The 25,056-nt window shown below is 35.7% G+C and overlaps 1 protein-coding gene across 9 annotated transcripts; it reads left to right on the forward strand.

The window, feature by feature from the left end:
* The first annotated feature begins 1,550 nt into the window (after positions 1 to 1,550).
* Wnk (Wnk kinase) lies at positions 1,551 to 24,248 on the forward strand. 9 transcript variants are annotated; one of them, XM_083039113.1, is made up of 21 exons: positions 1,676 to 2,050; positions 3,405 to 3,935; positions 4,167 to 4,309; positions 5,946 to 6,207; positions 6,378 to 6,645; positions 6,727 to 7,904; positions 8,828 to 9,000; positions 9,086 to 9,464; positions 9,709 to 11,588; positions 11,667 to 11,895; positions 12,497 to 12,694; positions 13,522 to 13,596; positions 14,552 to 16,998; positions 17,098 to 17,677; positions 17,961 to 18,317; positions 18,719 to 18,748; positions 18,821 to 18,917; positions 19,062 to 19,150; positions 19,277 to 19,341; positions 19,508 to 19,674; positions 20,674 to 24,248. In XM_083039113.1, the coding sequence occupies exons 2-21, from the start codon at positions 3,708 to 3,710 to the stop codon at positions 21,372 to 21,374; spliced, it is 9,546 nt and encodes a 3,181-aa protein (XP_082895239.1). In that variant the 5' UTR covers positions 1,676 to 2,050; positions 3,405 to 3,707; the 3' UTR covers positions 21,375 to 24,248. The 9 variants fall into 9 exon arrangements, with proteins under 9 accessions (XP_082895212.1, XP_082895239.1, XP_082895231.1 ...); XM_083039132.1 differs by having other exon boundaries at positions 1,677 to 2,050; positions 3,405 to 3,737; positions 3,818 to 3,935; positions 18,719 to 18,917; XM_083039086.1 differs by lacking the exon at positions 1,676 to 2,050 and adding an exon at positions 1,551 to 1,655 and having other exon boundaries at positions 18,719 to 18,917.
* Positions 24,249 to 25,056: the final 808 nt, after the last annotated feature.

Raw genomic sequence — 25,056 nt, forward strand, 5'->3', positions numbered from 1 at the left:
TTTCAACTATACATCTAAATAACTTTAAAAGAAAGAAGATGCACGTGAAGTGTTAGCGTGCAATCAGACAGAATAAAATACGGTTGTCTGTACTTTTCACCTCTGCGATAAGAATGCACAAAGAAAACTTCATTGCGGCTTAAATATGAAGGTATTTTCGGGGACGGAAAAATACCAAGTACTCTTCCTATTGTTCGAGTAAATTGCATTTTAATTATTCAACGCGTAGCGACGAAGCAGTTGTATGTCCAACATGTATACGTGCGCTCTGTCTTCGGAAAAAGTCGTGTTTGTATTTTTCAGCGACCTAGCGAGATATTACTTCTCTAAAGGGTATTTTCAAAGCCTTGAACGGCTTTTATATTCTCCGCTATTCTACGCTCTTATATTTTCCGATAAAAAAGATTTAAATGTTTATAAATGCTCTTTCTTATAATATTTATACATATAAGCATAATGAATAATAATATAGCTTATTGATGTAAAACTAGCAAGAATATTACAATATATATGCAAAAACGGAAATACATTAATATTTTTTATACATATAAAATTTAGGAATATTATAAAACTAAAGCGGAATTTAAATAAAAAATTATTCTATTGTTATTATTTTTATAAATTATATTATATTAAATATTAATTAATTTTCTAATATTTTTATTATTTATAAAATCTATATATTGATTAGAAAGAGAGAGAGAGAGAGAGAGAGAATTATAAAAGTACTAATTTAATAATTAGAAATTAGAAATAAAATTTTTCAAAATTTTAAAATAATAACGAGATCAATTTTTTTCATCTTTTACACACATTATGTTATTTAAATATACAAATAAGAAGAAAACAGATTTTTTTTTAAATAAATAAAAATTGTGTAAACAAAATTGAAATTTTTGTATATCTGAAAAATATCTGATTTCAAAGTTTAATTAAACACTTCTTTAATTTTTTTAATATTAATATTTTAGTACTAAAATAAAGTTAACAATTAGGAAAACGCTCTTAATAAATTATAATGCTCATATATTATTATATATATTTATGACGCAAAAAGCATTTTTAGGCTGCATCTCCGATAAATAAATTTTTATCATTTTATTTTACATATTTTATAAATATAATATAAAGTGTAATTATAAATAAACCTCTAAAATGTTTATTCTTTTATTTACAATATATATTCATTGTAAAAATATTAATATCTTACCTCAATAATGTTCTTTAATATTACAATAAATTTACATTCTTGAAATTCAGCACTTTATCTAACCAAGAATATGGCGGTACGTCACGTGATTCATAGAAATAACCATAGTCATAGGTCGGTTCTAAAATATTACTGCCTCTCCCGAAACGACGTCCGATTGGACGCGTCGCCCAACTGTCAGTTCCAAACGGAGCTCTCCGATTGGTCCGCTCGTCGTCAGTCACCCTAGGCGCCGAGCCGCGCGATTGGCTGTCATCTCTCCCACCCACGTGCTCCCTCTAGCTCCTCCTCGCTCCACGATCTGCACCATCCACACTCATATATACATTCTACGTCTATGGCCTTGCTTGGCTGTCCCGCTTCAGTCATTCGTCATCCGTGGACAAGAGTACTGTCTAGTACCACGTGCGCACGAGGCTTTACGAAGTACGAAGTCTTCGCCGAGGTACTGCATATCCACATACATACGTTCTACGTCGCGATTAATATACGTATACGTGTACATCGATACAGATGTGCACCGTGCATACGTATATATATATATATATATATCTACGTACACGTATATACACGCGTTTTGCGCATAGCACCGTGAGAGTGCGTAGCGTTCAGTGAAAAAAATGGTGGTTATTTGGGTGTAGTCGGGGCGAATTTTCTGCGACACGAATGTGAGTAACACACCGGCTGGCCTGTCTGAGCCTGCGTTTAACTTGTCTCGATGCTACGCGAGCCTAGTATGTCCCTGACGAAGATAGATACGGGAATACGGGGTGGATTGCGGACGACGACACGACTTCGTTCTTCTTCCCCCCGTACCAAAGTACCCGAAAGTATGTAGAGGTACTGTGTTTGCTGCTTTTCATGCGTCGTCTATCTCTCTCTTTCTCTCATTCTCTCATTCTCTCATTCTCTCATTCTCTCATGATCCCCGCGTGACACATGTAAGGTGCTCTAATACTGTCGCAAGGACCCTCGGACAAGCCTGTTCCTGTCAGTCGGAAATAACCGACTCCGTTACTCGGTGACGTTTCTCTCTCTTTCTCTTTCTCTCTTGGAAATTCTCGCGTATATAAGTATTCCTCTCCTCCTCCTTCAACGCGAAAAGTCCAAGCGATATTTTTGGGATAGATGTCACATTATCTCTCTCTCTCTCTCTCTCTCTCTCTCTCTCTCTCTCTCTCTCTCTCTCTCTCTCTCTCTCTCTCTCTCTCTCTCTCTCTCTCTCTCTCTCTCTCTCTCTCTCTCTCTCTCTCTCTCTCTCTCTCTCCTCCCTCCCTCCCTCCCTCCCCCTCACTCTTTCTCTTTCTCTCTTTCTCTCTCTGTCTACTTCGCTCCTTCTCTCGCTGCTTACGTGCGCGTTTGCCTGTGTGTGTGTGCGTGTGCGTGCGTTTATTCGATTTGCAAAACATCTCGTGCGCGCATGTGTGTCTACACACATATACATATATAAAAAATCTCCCGAGCGACTTCTTCTCGCTCTCTCGTGTCAACCCTTTAAATTGACGTTGGTGAGGTGTGTCTGTGTGTATATATATGTGCGTGCGATATACGTGACTCTCTTAACGACGTCACGTTTTCTCGCGATTCTATGATGGGATACGCTTGACAACAGATTCCGCGGCCTTTAACGGCATAATCTGTCTTTCTCTCTCTCTCTTTCCGATCGAAATATTTTCCACGTCTCTCCCTTTTCTCCTCCCCCCCCCTTCCCCTCCCATCGACTGCATTTCCTTGATTGATGATGTCGATAGTTTGAAAACAAATCGATTTACGGCTAATGTCCTGTTTAGGATTCGATTGTGTATACACGCTCTCGATTTTACTTCAATTTTAATATTTATCGCAGGAATTAAAAATATTGCCATAAATCTTGAGGATGGGAGGGTCTGCTGATACACGAGATTAAATATTATATATCTATACACCAAATGTTTCTATATAATAATTCTATATAATTATATTGTTGATTATATCAATTATATCTCTAATATATTCTGTCAAGTTTCACGCAACAGGTGTTTGCAGTATTTTTAAGAAAAATTGAAGCGTAGTAATTAATTTCCTTTTATTTTGAGATATTTCTCCTAACAAAATAGACTCTCCAACTTGAAAAAAGAGTGAAAAGAATATATTCAAAGTAAAAATATTAATTTTTCACGCAATAATATGGATTAAATTGTATTTCTGATTGCAGATTCTTTTAGCTCTTTGGGAACTAGAAATTTGGCAGTTGGTATGGCAAGATTATATACAACCTAAGCCCAGAATATATCACGGATGGCTATGGATATTTTAAATTTGACAACAAAGACTGCTGGTTAAAGAAAGTAATTTTTTGGTCGGAATAGTTTTAAATTCGATTATCTATCTAGAGAAAGGAGAATGTGACTCTTATTAACTTTACTTATTGGAGCAAAACTAAAGAATAAGAAAGGGCGCAACAAATAGGTGAAGTAATTTTGTGAAGTAAAGTTTTAAATAAAGTTGGTTATGTGCAATGCCGAGATGCTACAATGACAGCAAGACAGTGAGTTCAGTGAACAGCAATCATAAACATAATACAGACGATATTGTATTAACGCAATCACATGCTTTCTCGATTGGAAGTCATTTGGATGTAGAAGAAGACCCACCGATAGTTGAAAAATCCCACAGGCGGCTTCGCTGTGATCTAAGTCCCGTTCCAACAAATTCTAACTTTAACATCAAGTTTTTCGGTTTAAAGGTAAGATGGATACACATTCTTATAATATATATATATATATATATATATATATATATATATATATATATTGTATTGTCTTTTTTGCAATTTACATTTTGACAAATTATAAATAGTAATTTTAAATAGTAGTATGCGAAAAGAAAAGATTTTAGAGATTCGCAGCGTTAAAATATTAGAAATACAATTTCAATATTTCCAATGTGGTATTAATTCTTTCTTGCATTGTCGCAGAGTGACAAGAACACTCGTCAGGATCACCAGGTGAGCACTGGATTTGGGGGGCGCAGAGAAAGAGATAGGGAGATTAAAAAGAGAGCAGCTATAGGCAATACACTGCGTGGATTCTTCTCATCTGGCCACAGCAGGCAGGACAGGTATAATGATGTCTGTATCAAAAATCATGCTTCTTACATTGTCATTTGTTACACTCTATTATTAAATTTTTTTTTTATTATTACTTATTTTCTTCTTACGACAAAATTTTATTTTGATGTGTTGGAATGTTCTGCTTTTTTCTATATAAAATACATGATTAATTATGCATTTGTGTGATTCGGTTAATACAATAGATTCTCGATAATCTAGGATAATAATTTTGAGATTAAAAATCTCCATGTAATTGCAAAATTCAGATCGACTAAGCAACAATTTTCAATCAACATCGGATATATCAAGTCTTCTCATACAAATAATGTGAAATTTGGAAACTTTTCTGTCGATTTTTCTTTTTTCATATTTCTTTTTCTACCCTTCGCGGTCTCCAACCGCGCGAGACAAAGGAATATCCCGGCGTGAGGTTGTAAAAAATTCATCAATTCTTGAATCCTTGTCTTATACAATGTCTTTTCTCTTGTATTTCTTGAAAAAACCCTTCAATGGTTAACATCTTTACACAAATTTCTTTGAAATTTTTATCTTTACAAATCACTTTAAAAATACACTTTCTAAAAAGAATATTAATGTTAGAGCTAAACGTCTAAAAACATGTGTCTCTTTCTTTCTGTTAGAAAAATAATTTTTCTGTTTCCAAACCATTAATCTAGCTTTAAGCGATAAGGAACGCCGGGAGATATATTATATTTCATACATTCCATAGATATCAATTTTCGAGAACCATAAAACTTTCATTTTCGAACATTTTAAAACTTTCTATTTTTAGGTACAATGAAACCTTCACTAAACATTGTGTCCAACGTTTTATTGTTCTATTGTTCAGTGCTCTACTACTTCAAAAAGAACAAAATAGAATTATATCTACATCCATAAATTTTTTTTTTTTTACAAAGTTATTAAAAATATAACAAAATCTCAGCAGAGAGAGAGAACAAATTTTCACATTATATGTATATCGCGAATGACTTGATATAATATATTTACAAAGAAATTGTTGCTTTTTAAATATAAAAAATGAAAATATTGATCAAAGAAATTCATATATCGATAATATACGAAATTAAAAAGATAATTGTTTATATATAAATATTATTCTGTGCAAGTAGATTAATTATAATATATTCAGATAATCGAGGATATATTTTTAAACTAATTATAATTACACAATAAGCTTGTTATGCACTAATATCAATATTAGCATAAAAATAATTGCTTTTACAAATAACACTAATTACACAATGTAGAAATAGGCATATACGTTTAGCAGACTTGAAATGATAGAGGTGTTATATTTAGAAATAAAAATATATTTTAGATGTAAAAGTTAGATCTATGTAATTTTCTTTTAAGAATTTATGTGAGACTTATCTTTAATTATTTCTTATTTATAGATATGCAAAAATATCGTGTTTTTTTAATTAAATTCTATAAAAATAATCTCTTATTCACTAAAAAAATTATTTTCACTGACTGTTAATGTAATAAAAATGTAAAAATAATTAAAAATTTTGAATTAAATACATGTTATGTATTAGATTAAAATCAGTATTGTCTGACTTGTATGAAATAATCTTGCGTCACATTAATGTAAAATATGATTTGTGTATAAAATTTCAGGTATGAGACAAATAGGCAACGTTCTTCAGGCGGAACTGGCGGTGGTTTGTCTAGTTTATGTCCTAAGTTGGTGGCCAGTGGAGGTAGTGGCAGTCAGAGTGGCATCAATTTGGCAGTGGGCCACTTAGCCTCCCAGGAAACTGGAAGCACTTGCGCAGCCACGACTCAAAGGCTTCACAGTAACGCACATAATCATAGACGCCAAAGAAAGATATCTATTTTACAGGCAGGTTCTAGTGCCAACAATACTGGTGATAAAAAGGTCAGTTAAATCATATCAATTAGTCAAATAGTTGACACATATTTGTGACAACGTACTGATATAATATCAATAAATCGATAAATACAATGTAAATACGATCAATGAATATGTCACATATTTTTTAAGTCGTCATGTGATTGAAGAACGTTACGTTGCTCTGTTTCATATAGGTATTATCAACCGCAAATCGTTCCACTAGCATCTCCAAAAAGCAAATACGAACGCAGAGACACGAACAGAATGCTGATTCTTTATCTATAACTAGTAACGGTCTCGCGAGTAATTCGCCATCTTCCAAAAAGAAAGTATTATCTGCTCTGCATCTGTCCGATAGGTCGTCTGCCCAAAGCGTGAATTCATTATCCTTAGATCATGAAAATGATCGTAGTTTTAGTGATGCTGAAGAAGCAATTGCGGCAATTGAAAATGCGGCACAAGGTCAGAATATTTTCATACAAGTTTTAAAAAAATCCACAAGAAGCAAAATCGATTACAATCTTATTATTATATCATATACAGGGTCTAGTTCTACACCTTCTACGCCAATTAATAAAGTGAAGGCGACGAGTAACAGCAAAAATGAGGAAGCAAATGTGGAACATAGTAACGCAGAGTGTAATAATGTGTCGGAAAATGCTGCAGATGTACAACAACATATTATTTTGAATAAGTTTGAGCAAGAAGAAGATGCTATACCAACAAAATCATCTGTAGTACCCAAGTCACATGGAATCAATCAGGAAAGTACTACAAATAATAAGCAAAAATTGTTGTCAAGCTCCACCAACAATGCTAAATTCATTAGTATTAGAGACGATCAAAAAGTTTTGAAGCGCAAGAATACAAATTCTACAGAGAAAATGATTGAGCATCATACTAGTAAGGATATCGAAGCGATCAACGTGGATAAAGATTTGGATGATACTACGATATCAGTGGTGACGGAAATGAATTCCACAGATAGTAACAGCAAGGATAAACAAACGAAGAGAGGGAAATCTATCGAATATACGGATAGCGGCGATGATGATAAAGAAATCACGGATGCTTCGAAAACAATAAACAGCGATAAGAAGAAAGAGAAAGCGGAAGATAATGCGGGTCCGAATGAGGAAATAATTAAGAGCTCGAGATTCGTCACATCGAAAGTATTAGAAGAAGTAACTGAAGCGGATAGCAAGACGGCGGATGTAGAGAAAGTAGAAGAGGAGGAACGAGTGACAATATACGATGACGATGGCACCAGTATCAGCGATATAGTAGCGGCACAAGCGTTACATGAATCGTTAAGTAAACTAGGCAAGGTTCCGCCGCCTCTAGACACGGAAATGGAAGAAGGGACGCAAGGTGCAGATTTGCGGGACGAGAAGGCGAAGATGAAACAGCATCCTGAGAAGGATTTGGTTGCGCAGGAAGAAACGGTGGAGGGCTTTATCGGTCCGTTGCTCGATGAAAACTTTAAAGCGGATGAGAAATTGTCGCAAAAGACTATGGCGATGGAGGAGGTGCAAAATTTATTGATGAAAGTGAAAGTGCAAACTGTGGAGGACGACGACGACGAAGAGAAGGCTGTTGGTATCTCGCCGGACGGAAGATTCTTGAAGTTTGAAGAAGAAATCGGTCGTGGTAGTTTCAAGACTGTTTATCGTGGCTTAGACACCCAAACGGGGGTAGCTGTAGCTTGGTGCGAATTGCAGGTTAGTGCGATGATATACAGGATGTCCCAAAAGTCCTGCAACAGTCAAATATCTCGAAAGCAAAGACTTTTTGAGAAAAATGTTTCAAATAAAAATTGTAAAGCTTTAAGTGGCGCATTAAATGTTAGTATGATGTATAAATATCATTGTTAAGGTCATGTAAAATTTATTTTGAAATTTTTAAACGGACACCTCTATTTTTGATTACATATTCATGTAGCTTATCTTAAGAGCTTTTCAAAACATTATAATAAAGTTTTTTTCCGTTAAGTATTTTTCCAGTTATGAAGCTTGAAAGATACAGTATTTTTTGGTATATAAAATACAAAATATCTTGTAAAATATTCAGTTTTCGATAATCTTATCTTAATACTTTTATGCATAAAATAATGAGATCAATTGTGTAATGAAAACACATAATTATTTTTAAGAAAAAATATGTTGCAAATTGTATACATTTTCTTAAAAATAACTCAATGCTATTATTCAAAAAGCCTTTGTTTTCGAGATATTTGATTGTTGTGGACATCCTGTATATAATATTACATACAGATAAATAACATTATTTACGTATATTATTTTATTCGATTTGTATTAATTTTAAAAATTAAGTATACATTTATTTGTGATAGAAAATTATATATTGCAAAATTAAGTATATATTTATTTATATAATAGAAAGTTATATATTGCATATAGTTGAAGAGAGAATATTTATTTTCTATATTTTATAGAGAAAAATTGAATAAAACAGAGATCGTGATTTAGTAATATATATTATATACAGATAAATAGCTGTACAATATAACATTTATTTTATTCGACTTGTATTAATTTTAAAAATTTAGTATACATATTTATTTACGATAGAAAATTATATATTGCATATAATTGAGGAGAGAATTTATTTTTTATTTTTATAGGAGAAAAAATTGAATAAAACAGAGAGATTGCGATTTAGAGAAGAAGCTGAAATGCTAAAGGGATTACAACACCCGAACATTGTAAGATTTTACGATTATTGGGAAGTTACACTTACTCGTAGAAAATATATTGTACTAGTCACTGAACTTATGACATCAGGAACATTAAAAACGTAAGTTTTTTTTAATGTAAACTTATAAAGCATTATTGTATAAGACATATTTTAAAAGACTAATTCTTGGTTATACATACAACAGGTATCTGAGGAGGTTTAAGAAGATCAATCCCAAAGTAGTAAAATCTTGGTGTCGACAAATCTTGAAGGGTCTGAGCTTTCTTCACTCTAGATCACCGCCCATTATCCATCGTGATTTAAAGTGCGACAATATTTTTATCACCGGTACAACGGGAAGTGTAAAGATTGGCGATCTGGGTCTCGCGACATTGAAGAATCGCAGTTTTGCAAAGAGCGTTATCGGCACGCCAGAATTTATGGCACCTGAAATGTACGAGGAACATTACGACGAGTCGGTTGACGTTTACGCCTTTGGTATGTGTATGCTCGAAATGGCTACTAGCGAATATCCATATTCGGAGTGTACAGGACCAGCACAAATATACAAACGCGTAGTTTCGGTAAGTGTATGTCAGTGTATGTGTTTATTACTTTACGTCAGTGTGTTCATTTGGTCGGTTTCAAGACAATTTCAGTAATTTGTAATAATAATGTTCTGGCGTGTCTTTAGGAAAGATAAGGCTTATGTTTTTAAATCCTAAATATAATCTAGTGCGCGACAAAATATTAATATATAACTTAAAATAATATTAATATATAATTAATATATAATTAATATATAATTTTTATTTATAAATTATACAGGGCGTGAAACCGCAAAGTTATGATAAAGTTGAAAACCCAGAGGTACGCGATATCATAGAAATGTGTATACGTCTGAAGAAGGAGGAACGACCGCTCGTTAAGGATTTGCTCAATCACGAATTCTTTGCTGATGACGTTGGATTGAAGTTGGAAATGGTATCGCGAGACTCGGCGGTCGCGGATACCGAACTGTCCCGCGTCGAATTTAGATTGCGCGTGCTGGATCCTAAGAAACGCAGCAACAAGCACAAAGAGAACGAGGCGATACAATTCGACTTTGATATACAGGCTGATAACGCGGAAGAGGTAGCGTCAGAAATGGCGAAATCCAGCCTGATATTGGAGGAGGACGCTAAAGCGGTGGCCAAAATGTTGAAGTCGCAGATTACAACTCTGTTGAGAGAGAGGGAGGAACGTAAAGCCAAAGAGGAGAAGGAACGTTTGGACAGAGAAACCGCTGCTACGGCTACAGATATCGCGACTAATGCTGCCGCAAATTCTGAAAATTTATTGCAGCAACAATTGTTGCTCCAACAGATGCAGTTGCAGCAACAACAGCAGCAGCAGCAGCAACAACAACAGATTCAATCTAACATCGGCATGCAAATGCAAAATCAAGTCCCGATGCAGTTACAACAGACTCAAATGCCCATTCAACAGCAGCAATTGCAGTCGACTAGTCAACAGACTCAACAACACAATCTACAACCGCAGCAAGTTCAGTTGGTCCAACAGCAGCCGATAATACAACAGCAAACCTCGGTCGTGCAACCTCAACAAGCGCAGCAGATACAGTATCAGCAGCAAATACAACAGCAATATCAGCAACAGCAACCTCAATACGCTCAGCATGTTCCGCAGAGTTTAAATGCAAATTCTCCACAATGCTCGACTCCGCAAAACGTTCAGGGCCAGCCTCAGTTTCCTCAGGTACCGCAACAGATACAGCAACAGCAGCAGCAACAACACGTGCAACAGCAATATATACAATTGAATCAAATGAGTGTTCCGCAACAGATCCCTCATCAGATGCAGCAACAGATGCAGCCCCAGATACAGATGCTGTCGCAGCAGCAACACGCGATGCATCAGCAGCTTCAGCCGCAGCAGCAGCAATACGCGACGCAGTCGCAAATCCAGCACGTTCAACAGCTGCATCAGCACTCGGTCGGTTCGCAGCCCGTTCAGAATCAGCAATATTATCAACAGAACTCCACTGGCCCTGCTTCGGGATACGTGTCAGCCGGTCCCATGTATCAACAGACTATGCCGCAACAAATATTTCATACTTATACCACATCTACCAATCCTTCCGGCCACGTCGAGATTCTGTCGTCCACCCAAACCGCGACGCAGATCTATTCTCACGCGAGTCTACCCGCTGCAATTCCCGCGGCATCGTCGCAGTCGCAATACATACAATCGGGACAGGTTCAGGCACCCATACCGTCAGCCATAAACGTCAATAACTCGTCGGCTGTCACTCACATGCCAAAAGCACAGTCTTCGACGATTCCCAATATGCAGAGTGCAGCCCCTTTACTCGGCAATCAGCCTCAGTCTCAGCAAAATATCCTCGTACAAATGCAATATTCGCAGAACACGAACGTCATGCCTAGCTCTATCTCGATGACACCCAACGTCGCACAATCGTCTACGAATTTGCAGCAGCAGCAGCAACAGCATCAGCTGTTTCTCTCCAGTACGGAGCAATGTCCTCTCAACGCGAGCGACAACAGGTCTTTATTGATGAAACAAGACACGATGGATTCGATACAGTCTCTGCCACCGGATGTTCCGATCAATCAAGATCAAATCGTCGCAACATCCGCTCCGGTTGCAACCAACGTCGCGCAGCAGCCTGTAACGTTGAACGACGGGTGAGATGAAAAAAAAAAAATAAAATAAAATAGAAAAGGGAGTACACGTAAATTTAATCGACTATTTTATTTCTCTAGAGTTACGCCGGAAAATTCGGAAACCGTTACTACTTCCGAGAGAAACCGGGTGAAACGTTCAGGGACGAAGCGTAAGAAGCCGGGCATCAAACTGACAGTCTTGTCTGTCAGCAGCGGCGAGGGACAATCCATGACTGTCGAATGCCAGTTAGATACGAGCAAGCAAAAGACTGTTACTTTCAAGTTTGATCGAGATGATATGGTACCTACGGATATTGCTAATAATTTGGTAAGAATATATCTTTTGGCATTTTATTTACAGGGTGTACACTCCTGGGAAAAACCTTGAAAACCTGGTATTCTTAGGGAACTTCAACCTTGAAAAATCAGAGAATTTTCATGGAATTTGATTTGGATTCAGGGAATTTGATTTGGATTCAGGGAATTTTTTAAAAAATTATCCTTTTGTTAATCTTATTTTTATTTAGCACTTCAGAAACATATGTCTAACATATCTTGGCAATATTTAAGTTTTTATTAAAATTTTGTGATTTTTTTTTATTGACAATCTAGTTTTAGTATCAAGATCTTATATAAATTATAAATTTCATTAAAAAAATTGTTCAAATTTTTAATAGATAATATTTAAATAAATTAATACTCTTTATTTATTTAATAAATAATAAATTAATAAATAATTAATTTTAATAAATTAGTATTTCCTGAAACGTTTATAATAAATTATTTTTTGTTTTATATTTTTATTTTAAAATTTTCTAAAATTTGAGTAGACATCCTGTATATATATATATATATATATATATATATATATATATATCTCTTATTTATTCTTTTAGAAATTTTATCTCATATATTTCTCTCTTTCTCAGGTCGCGGAAAATCTATTGCCTCAATCTCAGTGTGAGACGTTTGTAGAATTAATCGAAGACATTGTCAAGCAATTACGTTTGGATCCCACGCGTAGCCTACCTCTGGTAGCACACGGTCCACCTGATCAGTCTGCAGGTGGAAGTCCAGTTACGAGTCGACGTCCTCGGGATCGCGACCACAGTCTCGATACAGCTAAGGTATAATTTTTCTAGCTATTAATGCTCCTGGCTCCTCGTCGACCATGTTGGAATTGAGACATCAGAGGCGAGAAAACACACACTAACAATTCTTAGATGCCATTTCGAAATAACAAGATATCGATGAAACAGCACTTTAGATGGCTTTTTTTAGCATACTCTTAAAATATTTCGAAAACTATCATTTTCCCTTTATAATCGATCAATAGCTGTAAAATGACTGTAATAGCCCAGTCCGTCTGGTCTTTGCACATGCGCAGTCATTCCGCATGACAAAGTCTGATATCACGATCATTTTACGATTGTTGATTGACTGTCAAGGGAAAAGAATAGTTTTCGAGGTATTTTAAATGCTAAAGCCATCTGAAATAGTGTTTCACCGAAATATCTTTTCATTTAAAAATGGCATCTAAGAATTTTCAGCGTGTGCTTTCTCGCCTCTGACGTCACAATCTAACATGGCCGCGGCGAGGGCCCAGGAGCCCTAATCAAGAGCTAATAAATTCGTTATTAAAGGTGCGTTGTATGTATGATGTAAAAAGCACTTTCAGAAGTCTACGATTGATATTTTTATCTTCCTTTAGGCACTTTTTTACGCATATAAAACTTTTATGTGCAGTTTTTAAATATGCATCCACAGACGTGTTTAATATAATTGCAAATAGTGCAATTATTATTTTCTTTTTCTTCAAATCGATTTTTTCTCATTCAAAATGTCGAACTATGATCCAAGATATGTAGGAGTGTAGGAGGATTTGTGTGTTGAACACATATTTTAAACGTAAAGGGTGTACATATATAATTGGTGTATATGGTTTTGGACGCAGCAGGTGAGACATGGCTCGCTAACACGTCAAAGCAGCCACCGATCGTCGTACAAAATCCACCGTAGACACCGTTCGGTGAGTTCATCGATCCCACCGTACCTTCTCCCATCGTTTCTTCCCTGTATATTTCAGAATCGTGGACGCTTGCCTCGTTTTTATTATTTTACACCCGTCCAGATTTGCCCAATATTTATAATTTTGTTTTGTTATAGGTTCACGTTATGTACATGCACAAATTTAAGAAAGCTTTGAGATCAAAAGAAAATTCCTTTCTCCGACAAACCATATCATTTTGTAGCAGATCCAGAAATGATTCTTATTGATGGCATAATTTTGAAGAAATCAAGAGATTTATTTCTGTGTGTAGAGAGAAATTTTTTGAAAATCTCAAAACTTTTTTAGAAGTCTCTGTATATTTATGTCACAATATCTTTACGTTTCTTTTTTTTTTTTTTTTTTTTTTTTTTACAGATTAAATTGTATTATTATATTACGACATTGTATTGTATTGTGTGTACATGTATGTACACATTGAGAACTACTTTGTATGTGTATTTAAATATGTGCTGATTTACACATCATATTTTTATTTTATGGAAATGTATTGCTGTTCTAGGACAACATTTTTATTAGAACCATTTTAAACGTATTATGTAACAAGATATTTATTTTACTCATAGATATTTTGTGTCATATATTTTTAAAGTTTATTAACGTTACAGGCTGCATGATCTGTCAAGACGTTATTTTATGCTTTCGTAGAATCTCTTTTTTAAAAAATAGCTTCTTCTTGTAGACATTTTTAAATTGTACGATTTTTTTTAAAGACACCATATTATATAAAATTCTTAAAATATGCTGAAAATTATTATTATTAATGTGAGAATATATATATTTCAGAATTTGTAATGCACAATTATTAACATTTTATTTTTATTATAGAGATGTTCATTATTGTGTTCTTTATTAATAAGCTACTAATAAGTATTTTTTACGATTGAAATGAAAACAAATATTTTATTAATTCCAGAGAGACGAAACTTCAAATACTTCTACCCCGACAAAATTATTGCCGATCGATCAGATTATTTCTCACATCGCCAACACTACCTTGGAGAAACAACAAGTCGCTCAGACACCCGACAGTCAAACAGGCGCCGAAAATAATAGTACGTCAGCGGAGGCCTCCAGGAGATCATCTACTTCTACGCAAAACACCGATACCCTAACTCCTACGAATATACCGAGTGATCCTACGGACAACCAACAAGAGGCAACTGTCGCCTCCGCAACATCTGCGGAAACAGTGGTGGAGGCTCACCATAATATTCAAAACGATGCCAGTAGTTCGGCTTTCAAATCTTATCAAAGCTCCACGATACAGGCTCAGATGCAGATACAACAGGATACTACGATGATGAGCGAATCGAAGGAATCTCAAGAACAGCAGGATATGGTGGATCTAAAGGAATCCGGAATGACCAAGGAAACGAATGCGTCCGACGTGATGGCGGAAATATCTACCTTGACGGTGCCAACCGGTGCGCCGGCGCGCAAAGTCTCTCGCTTCCTGGTCAGTCCTGTGGTCGAACAGAAGAACATCGCGGCCGGGGAGGAGGAATCGTCCGTCGTCAACGAAGGCGCGAATCGCGCGTCGCAATCGATAAACCAGTCGTCTGTCGTGGAACCTGTCTTGAAAACTGAGGAACAGGTTGCGGACGCGAGCGTTTTGGAAACTCCGAGCGCGAATCTGCACGAACAGGCTGGTAACAACGAGGTTGTTCCGTGTGCAAACGCGGAACAAACGGATAGCGTTCAACAGATCCTGCAACAGCCGGGACAACAGCAGCAGTCCGTCGGGCTGCAGCAGAGTATCATCCAGGTGCAGACTATGCAGCAAGTGGCGGGACACGTGCAACAAACCACGACGACCATCGGTCAAGCGAAGCAGCACACTATCATCGTCCAGCAGGGGGCTACGATAACTTCGCAACAGATGCCGCAAAGTGCTGGCAACGTGCAGCAGCACTTTGTCCCGGTAAACTCGCAGAAGGAGCTGCAGCCACCGCCGCTTCACGCGAACGGAATAGCTCCAGCACAAGCGCAACAGTATCCGAGTCAGACGATAATGCAGTCACCCGCCGTCGTGATGCAACAGCAGCCGCAGCAACAACAGATCCCCATGCAACAGAGCGTAATGCAGTCCCATATGCAAGCGGCGGCGGATCATCAGATGCAACAGGCTCAGCGTGCAGCCTCGACGGTGCAACAGTTCGTCCCGCAACAGGTGCAATCAGCCCCCACCCAACAATATGTCATACTGCAGCCGATACAACCGACGATCGACGATCGAAATCGTAGGGCGTCGAATATATCTATCGCCTCCAACGTGTCTATGGACTCTCAGGTCTCGGAATCGTTCAATATACCCGAGGAGAAGAGGCAGGCTGTCGTGACCGCGGGTAACATACCTGTAGCGACCCACATTCAACACGTACAGGTTGTTCCGCAAGATATGTCGAGTGCGATGGCGATGCAGCAGCAGAACCCCAACTTGGAGACTGCTCAGCAGACGCTTCAGACCGCTCACTCTAGCCAGAATGTGCAGCACAACGCTTTGGGAGCAACCTCTGTACCTATACCGTCGTGCATGCCGGTACATCCGGTCGTCGCAGACGTTTCCACGTCCAAGGTCGCGACGATTAAGACGAAAGAGGTGTCTTCGACGCTTCCGGACCTCGCGCAAAACCTGGCGAACATACTTTCGAACCCAAAATCCAAATCCGTCACGCCTCATCCCCTGACCAACAGCCACGAACCGACCGCCGTGCCTAATTCAGCGAATGTCGTCGCCGCCGTCGCCACCGCCGCTTCCACGTTAGTCGACTACAAACCCACAGTACAGTCCGAGCAGTATTTTCAACCGATACAACCGGAAGTGAGCCAGCTGCAGATTCAACCGCCCGTTCAGCACAATTATCAGGGGCAGATCGTGCATCAGGGATATCAGGGACAGCCGGGGAACTTTCAACAGACGTTTCCGAATCAGCAGTTGCTGATTCATCAGAATCAGGCGCAACCAATTCAGCTGCAATCGATCCCGTTGACGATCCCGCAGCAGATTGAGCTGCAGTCGCAATTGATGCAATCGGCTATTTTAACAGGACAGCCAACTTCCGCTCAAGGAAAGTGGTTTATCGCGACTAATCAGTCTAATCCTCCTCTTCATCCTGCGCAGCAGCAGCAACAGCAGCCGATATTGCGACATATACAATCAGGTCAACCGTTCCAAAGTCAATTACAGTTGCAACAAATCCCGATGCAGTCCCAAGTGCAACAGCAGACTATGCAGGACCAGCATAGCGAGTCTTCTATCGCTTTGGATCAGTCGCAGTACTTGCATTTGAGGTTTCTGGAGCAGCAGCAGCCGGCAAAACTGCTGGAGGCCGAGAACTTGGAAGCTTCAAATTTAAATTGGTGCGTAATTTTATCACTCTCGACAAAGATTGATGAAAACTGATAGACTGATAAAAAACGAATGGTATCTCTTCATTAAGATTTTACTTATCGTTTCAGCATACGTCGCGCTAGTTCCGATTGCCAGCTGCTCACATCCGAGAATGAAAATTCGAGCCACGACGTGACGCCCGAGCACACCCTGGTCGAATCCATCGATTCCACGTCGATTTTGCAGCAACAACTGTCGCAGCCGTATTATCAGCAGCAGCAACAGCAGCAGCAGCATCGCAAGCTCAGTCAACAGAATTCGCTGGACAAGGTGTCGGATATCAGCAGTGTCGGGAGTATCGGAAGCAGCGCGGGACCCCAGACAATAGCCGATCTGCATCAGAAACTCGTACAATTGACTAGTCAGCCGTCGGAAGCGTTGAACGTCGGTACACCGCCTATAAGCTATCCCGCCACGCCTCACAATCATCAGATGGTCGGGGGATGCGACATGTACATGCATTGTTTGCAGCAGAAGCTCTTTAATATCGGTATGCCGGTCCTGTCCACGAACGTCGCCGGGTGTCCCTTATCTCCTCAGACGACGATACATTCCTCTGCTATTCTCACCGATACCCAGGTCGGTGATGCTACTATCATCGAGGGCTCCGCTGTAACCCAAGAGAGTTCTGGCACGTTTTCTCAAACTGTGAGTCCTTTACAGAGTATTATATGCACGTAGAGATATGAATAAGTCTCGGTTTTTATCTCCAAATATTTAATATCTTTATATTTTGATTACTGCAAAGTGATTTTTCATTATTTGTAACTTTTTAGATGACATGTTAACAAAATATATATTTTAATATTTTTAAAATAATATTAAAAAAAATAATATATAAAATATTATATTTAAAAAAAATTTTTTTAATGTTTCTTTTAAATCTCTATTTTATATGCGAGAAAAGATTTTACATAAAATTCGTTTCTAGAATGTGGAATGCTCCCTCGATAGTCCAATACCTGGAGTGGCTCCCGGGACGGCACCCGAAACTATGAGTCCGAGTAAGGAGAACGTCAAAATGCGGGCTCAAAGACCGGGATCTCGTTTGCAGGAGTTGGAGCAGGAATTGGCAAAGATTCATCACAGAGGCTCGATCTTTGCTCCGACGCAGCCTTTAACGCCGCCGATACCTATACAAACGCAGCAACAGCTCGCGCAAAATTTATTAACGACCGCTCTGCCGGTGTCGACTTGCATATCTGTAGCCACTGTCGCTCCTAACGTTGTAACGCCGCGATCTGATACCAATACACCGATTCAAACAGACTTCCAAGACAGTAACGAGGTAATTTTCATTATTTAGGTTTTTTTTTAATAATTTGTTCTTACACAGTTTTTATTTTTTTCATCGATATTTGATGTCGAATGTTTTATTGAAACAAATCAAAAATATATATAAGAATATATGAAAAAAAATTATCGATTCAGAAAAGAAAATTAGATATAATATATCCGGAAGAGACTATTATTCTTATATTATATTATCATTAAATTATTATATATTATATTATTATATATTATTATTATATATATTATTATACATTATATACATATTATATAATATATATTATAATATTATATAATATATATTAATATTATATATTATTATGTATATATATATATATATATAAGTTTACTTATTTTATATTATTTTCTTTTAATAATGTTGGAATGTAAATTTTGCAGAAAGCAAATCCTGCCCAACCTATCCGAAAGGTATCGAGATTCGTGGTTTCCAAAGTTGCAGGTCCGCCTGCTCATAGTAATGTTATTATTAATCAACAACAGGTTACTGACGCTGCGAGAACTCAATTGCAACAAACGGAAGAATTAAAAACTTCAGAACGGCAAACAGTTCCTTCTTATCAAACAGATGATCTGCATGGTAAGAGAATTCTCACAAATAATATAAATCAGATAAAAACTAATTAAATGAATTATATATTTTAACATTTCTTACATATATGTATGTAACAAATTTTACTCGACATTTATATAACGTAGCATGACATGTATTTACTAATTACAGGTGTACCTGTACAAGTACCTCATAGCCGAGAGAATTCTGTTCCGCCAACTGTACAAGCAGTTCATGGTACTAATATTTTAAGTCTCGAGGTAAGTTTCACACAACTTTTTATTATTATATTGTGACAAATCAAGATATATCGTAAAAATTAGTAGAGTAATTTTAGCTCAGCAATTTTAATAAAAATATCACTAACATATTATCTAACATTATAGCCTGAGAAAGAAGAAAGGTTTGTAGCACTTACACCGAGTGAAGAATATCAACTGCTTATAAAAAGGTAAAAAATTAAATTGAAACTTTACTTATTTAAAGAATAAAACACCTAAACTTTGTCTTTGATGCACGATAGTCAAATATTATATGTATATTTGAAATGAAAATTAAATCACAGAACTTACTCATAAGTTATTTACAATGTAAAACAATATCTTTGTCGCACGCAGGCAAACTCTGGAATTGGAAACATTGCAGAGAAGACATAGGGAAGAGTTGGAACGTTTCCAGCAGCATCAGTTACAATTGCTTATTCAGCAGCAGCAGCAAGCAAGCGCCCTCCATCAACATCAGCATCACCCATTACTTTATCATACTGTTGCGACAAATATTGCTGGTCAGTGACGCTAATTTTAATTTTACATTATATTATATATACAGGGTGTCCCAAAAGTCCTGGAACAATAGTTAAAGTAGGGCTTTAAGTAGCGCATTAAGTAGTAATATTAGTGTGACTATAAATAGCATTGTTAAGGTCAAATTGAAATTTTTAAATGGAAACCCTTATTTTTTATTACATATTCATTTAAAAGAGCTTTTCAGAACACTATAATAAAGTTTTTTTTTATTAGGTATTTTTCGAATTGAGGCTTGAAAGATACAGTATTTTTTGAGAACATACTTTGAACATATTTTGAACATATTTTAAGAAAAAATATGTTGCAAATTGTGTACATTTTCTTAAAAATAATTATGCGTTTTCTTTATACCAATTGATTTGTCTAATTATTTTATGCATAAAAGTATTAAGGTAACATTATCGAAAATTAAATATTTTGTATTTTATGTCAAAAAATACTGTACACTTCAAGCATAATAATTCGAAAAGCACTGAATGAAAAAATACTTTATTATAGTGTTTAGAAAAGCTCTAAACTACAAGAATGTGCAATCAAAAATAGAGATCTCCATTTAAAAATTTTAAAGTAAATTTTACATGGCCTTAACAATGCTATTTATAGTTACACTAAAATTACTATTTAATGCGCCACTTAAAGCCCTACAACTTTTATTTGAAACATTTTTTTTTTTTTCAAAAGGCCTTTGTTTTCGAGATATTTGATTGTTCCAGAATTTTTTGAACACCTTGTATAATGAATTATATATAAAGTGCTTGATATAAAAACAATATATATATATAATATTAAAATATATATTATATTTAAATTTTTATAAATTGAGTTTATGTATTTATTTTTGTCTTAAATTTATATATATATATATTTATTATATATTATTTATATTATATATATATATTTTAGATATGTATATATGTATTATATATGTATGTATAACGTATGTATAATTAACAAAGTATCATTTTATCATTTGACAGGATCTAGAATTCCAGGAACGGAGGACTACTTCATGTTCAGCACGGCGCCGCAGACCCCATTACAAAAAGCTCCGAACAACTATCCGGACACGGACGAAACCCTACGGTTAGCCATGCAAAAACTGAAGCAGACCCCACTGCAGCTTCAACCGCAGCAGCAGGCATCGGCTGGAATACCGCATGCTTATGTTATCCCGATTCCAGTAGTGCCTTCCGAGAATATGCAAAGTGTCGTCTCCCAGCAGGGTAACTGTACGAATAACTGTACGAATGATGTATCCGAAGGGATCATCGATTCTTCGATGCACGGCAATCCGAGTAGTATGCAGTACCAGTTCGCCCCTATACTATCATCAGAAGGGACGAGTATTTCGTCGACGTCGACCGGACCGGCGCCCTTATCGATATCCAACTCGACGGGGACGACTTATATCCAGTATCACGAGAGCGGCCAGCAGCCGTTGACGAATTTCCAAGCCTTCAGCTGCCCGCCTCACGGTAGTTTCTTCTTGCCAGCTGGATACCGGCTGATTTACGCACCAACCCCGGCTCCGGGGACGACTCCGACCCAGCCGGCGACCCCCGCCGCCTCTCATCACCTAGCAAATTCTTCTTCGCGCGATAACGATACCCCTCCGACGGCGGAGCTGCATTACACCGTCGAGAACTCGACGGCTCCACTCTTGGATAATAATCTATAATGCGATACTCTGCTCACAACACGCTTCTGTATCTTTTCCGGTCGATTTGTGCTCATTCTTTCTTAAGTTTCTTCATGCGTTCGATATCGTCTCTAGTACGAGGTTTTCGTATTTTTATCATCGCGAATGTAACTCTAAAATATATATAATATATATATATATATATATATATATATATATATATATATATGTATATAGAATTTGCTGTGAAATGCGCGCACTTTGCGTCGCCTAGACATTACTACGAAAACGGAGTGTGAAGAGACGGATTCAGAGAGGGAGAGAAAGGAAAAAGAGCGTGAGTGGAAAAATATATATAATGTTTTTTCGATGTGTATGATGATGTTCTTGCGTATATTAAACAAGATATCAAATATTCTCGCTAAATATAAATATCTGAAGCGTGTGCATGATAATGTTTACTTTGATATGTGCCTCGCAGCGGAAGTGAAGCGGAAATTATGCGAGAAGATATTAATTATTATTGCGACAAGGAAGCGCGAAGTATCTAAAACTTTCCGAATGTAACGCATGAACTTGAGAGATAGAGGCCTTTACGTGTACTGTGCTTCTGTGAGACGCGTTAAAGAAAAAAGAAAAAAAAAATCTTCCTTTGCTAAGGGATTCTATCGCCCGATATTCCTTTAATAGCACAGCTCATTAGTACAGGCCTCCGCTAGTCTTACGATCGAAATGGCACATGGCCATTCTGCTCGCGATATATATGTATAACTGTTACTGTATGCTTGAATGTGTCCGGAAGAAGGAAGCGAAGTAGAGATTGAGTCGGAAATTGAAGGGCAAAAGGATGAGGAAGATAGAGAGAGGGAGAAGGAGAGAATATAAGAGACAGGAAGAGAGCAAAAAAAGGAACGAACGTATGTATGTATGTGCGATGAATGTAGAGTACGAATATCTCTGTATGTATGCATACGATTGTGCAAATATATGTATGTATCGGATTTAGAGACAGAGAGAAAGAGAGGGAGAGAGAGAGAGAGACAGAGAGAGAGAGAGAGAGAGAATATTACGAGTAATATAGTCACTGTTATGCTTTAATGTATTTCTAGCGATTTTGCCTATTTCAATTAAAGAAGAAAAGTCATGTGTTACTAGTTAGCAAAACCCATATATATGTGTATATATATATATATATATATGTATGTATGTGTGTATATATATTATATATATATATATATATATATATATATATATATATTAATTATATCTCGTTTACTATTGATGATTATGTCTTCTTTTAAAAATCCGGTAGTAAAGCCGTTTTTAACTACCACTGTTTATTTTGACACACGTAAATATAGTGTAATTTTGAGAAATTTCTGATGCCATTTTGGTATAGACCATGTTGACGAAGGTTGACACACAATTCAAAGCATTACCCTTTCTAATCGATCTGAGCAATACATTATTGTCAACGTATATTTAGAGAGCAATGTATTAAAAAACTTCCTATTTAGTTTTTGATAATCTTAATGACATGCCACTCTTATGGCAGTGAAACATTTAATTACAATTTTAATTAAAAACAACTATATAATTAACAATGCAATTCATAATTATCATTTTTTAAAATTATTTACGGATTTTTTATTCACGTAATAATATTCAAAACTATTTACATGCGATTATTACGTATAGTAATTGCTTATCAATTTTATTATTGCTGCGACTATCATTCAGAGAGAGAAATGCTTCGTTAAATTATTGCTGAATACAAAACTCACGGCTATCCTAAAAAAGCTTGATTTTGTGTTGAGATTAAATTTTCTTTCAAGTATATTAAGGCTTCTCTTTGGTGCTTTTAAGTCACAATATTATGTTTAAAGTCCGTTCTTTTATAGGAATTGCAATAGTTTATTATATTACACTGACTTGAGACTTGATTATTTTCTTATATAATAATTGTCAAAGGAGACGATAAATATATACTCGTCTAATGGTCATCATTACATATAGGGTATAAGTTTAATAGATATACTGGATCAACTGGATCCTTAGTTATTGCGGGATTTCCTCGCCAATTCATTTTGTCATGACATAAACGGCTATATATACATATACATTCTTTTTAAATATCAATGTTGCATTACGTCTAACAAATCTCAGTCGTGTAATTTAATAATAATGACTGCTTATCATGTCAAACCCTGTTGCCATCTATAAGAAACGGAGAGTAAGTAGTTAATAAACAAAACTTTATTTAAAAAGAGAACGATTCTTAAAAAATTTTCACAAAATAAATACGGTTTTATAATATATAATTATATCCATATGTGAAAAAAATTAACAAGAAATTGTTACGCTTTTTATTGTAAAACTCATTATTTTGCCAAAGAAAATATTAAGTAATGCAACAAAAAATTCTCTATATAGACTTTATACTAAATTTGTTTATTATCAAACTTGATAAAGTTTAATTAAACTGATGTGACATTAATTGGATATCCTGCTCTTAAAAGCGATGCAAACAATAGCCAATAATTTTTTATATTCTCTAATTCATATGTACAGCTGATATGTTCTACATGTTGATTTCAAACGGCAAATAATTGTTAGTGACATTTATACACATCACGAATGATAAAACAGAAATAAATTTTCACTTATTTGTAAATATTGCAGATGTAAAAATAAGGAAATATTGGATACGCAATCAAATAAAGTTACGCCATTGATTTCATCGATAAAAAAAATATATATATATATATTATGTGACATATAGAGATCTAGCACATATCTATCGTTTGTGTGTATATAATCTCTCTATGAATTTTAATTTGGTTTCAAATTTTTCAAAATGTGTAAAATATGCAAGTATTTTTAAAAACGCTGTATAGTTATATAATTATTTTGCATGTAAATACTCCTAAAAATAATTTTATGTCATTAATAAACTTTTTGTTTCTCAAAATCTCAAAATAAAAAATAAATGGCGATTAGTTTTTTACACGTTAAAAAACAATCAAATATTTTTAACAAAATCTTTGAAAGCACCTTGAACAAAGAGTTCTTGTGGAAAGGCTTAAAGACTGATTAGGTGTAAAACGAAAAATAATAGTTGATAATTTTCAAGGTAAATGTGAAAAATTTCATTTAAAAACCATGTACATTTAAATTTATATGACAAAGATGTAGTAACTTCTTTTTCGTATTTCTTATATATTATCGTATCACATTATTAATTGTATATCTACTAAAGAAAAAAAAAAGAAAAGAAAAAAAAACAAACAGGTTGAATATAACTTTATCCAATATTTGAAAGAAATATATATATATTTAACAGTAAACGAGAGAGAAAAATTAGTGTAGTATTTCATTCTCACAGAGACTTGAAATCAATATGTATTTGCATAGCATATTTATAATTACGCTCCATTATATTATCTGTTAAATTAAGACTAATTTTTCAAAACTCTTATTCTACTTGCAATGAGAAAAAATGTAAAATCTTAAACCAAGAATATATATAATGTGAATAATGATTTCATAAACGTAAAGAAATATTACAAAAAATACAGCAATGAATAATCATTAATCATGCAATTAAATGTGCACATTGAAAGAATCCGTCAATCTTTTTTTTTCCAATAAAATCTATTTGACAGTATCGCTATTTTTATTGAAACAAAAAACTTAATCATTTATTGTTGTCTTTAATACA

Source organism: Prenolepis imparis, unplaced genomic scaffold, assembly GCF_030444845.1.
Source record: "Prenolepis imparis isolate NDT839.2.m4 unplaced genomic scaffold, iyPreImpa1.0 SCAF_1, whole genome shotgun sequence".
In the NCBI taxonomy this organism is placed as follows: Eukaryota; Metazoa; Arthropoda; class Insecta; order Hymenoptera; family Formicidae; genus Prenolepis; species Prenolepis imparis.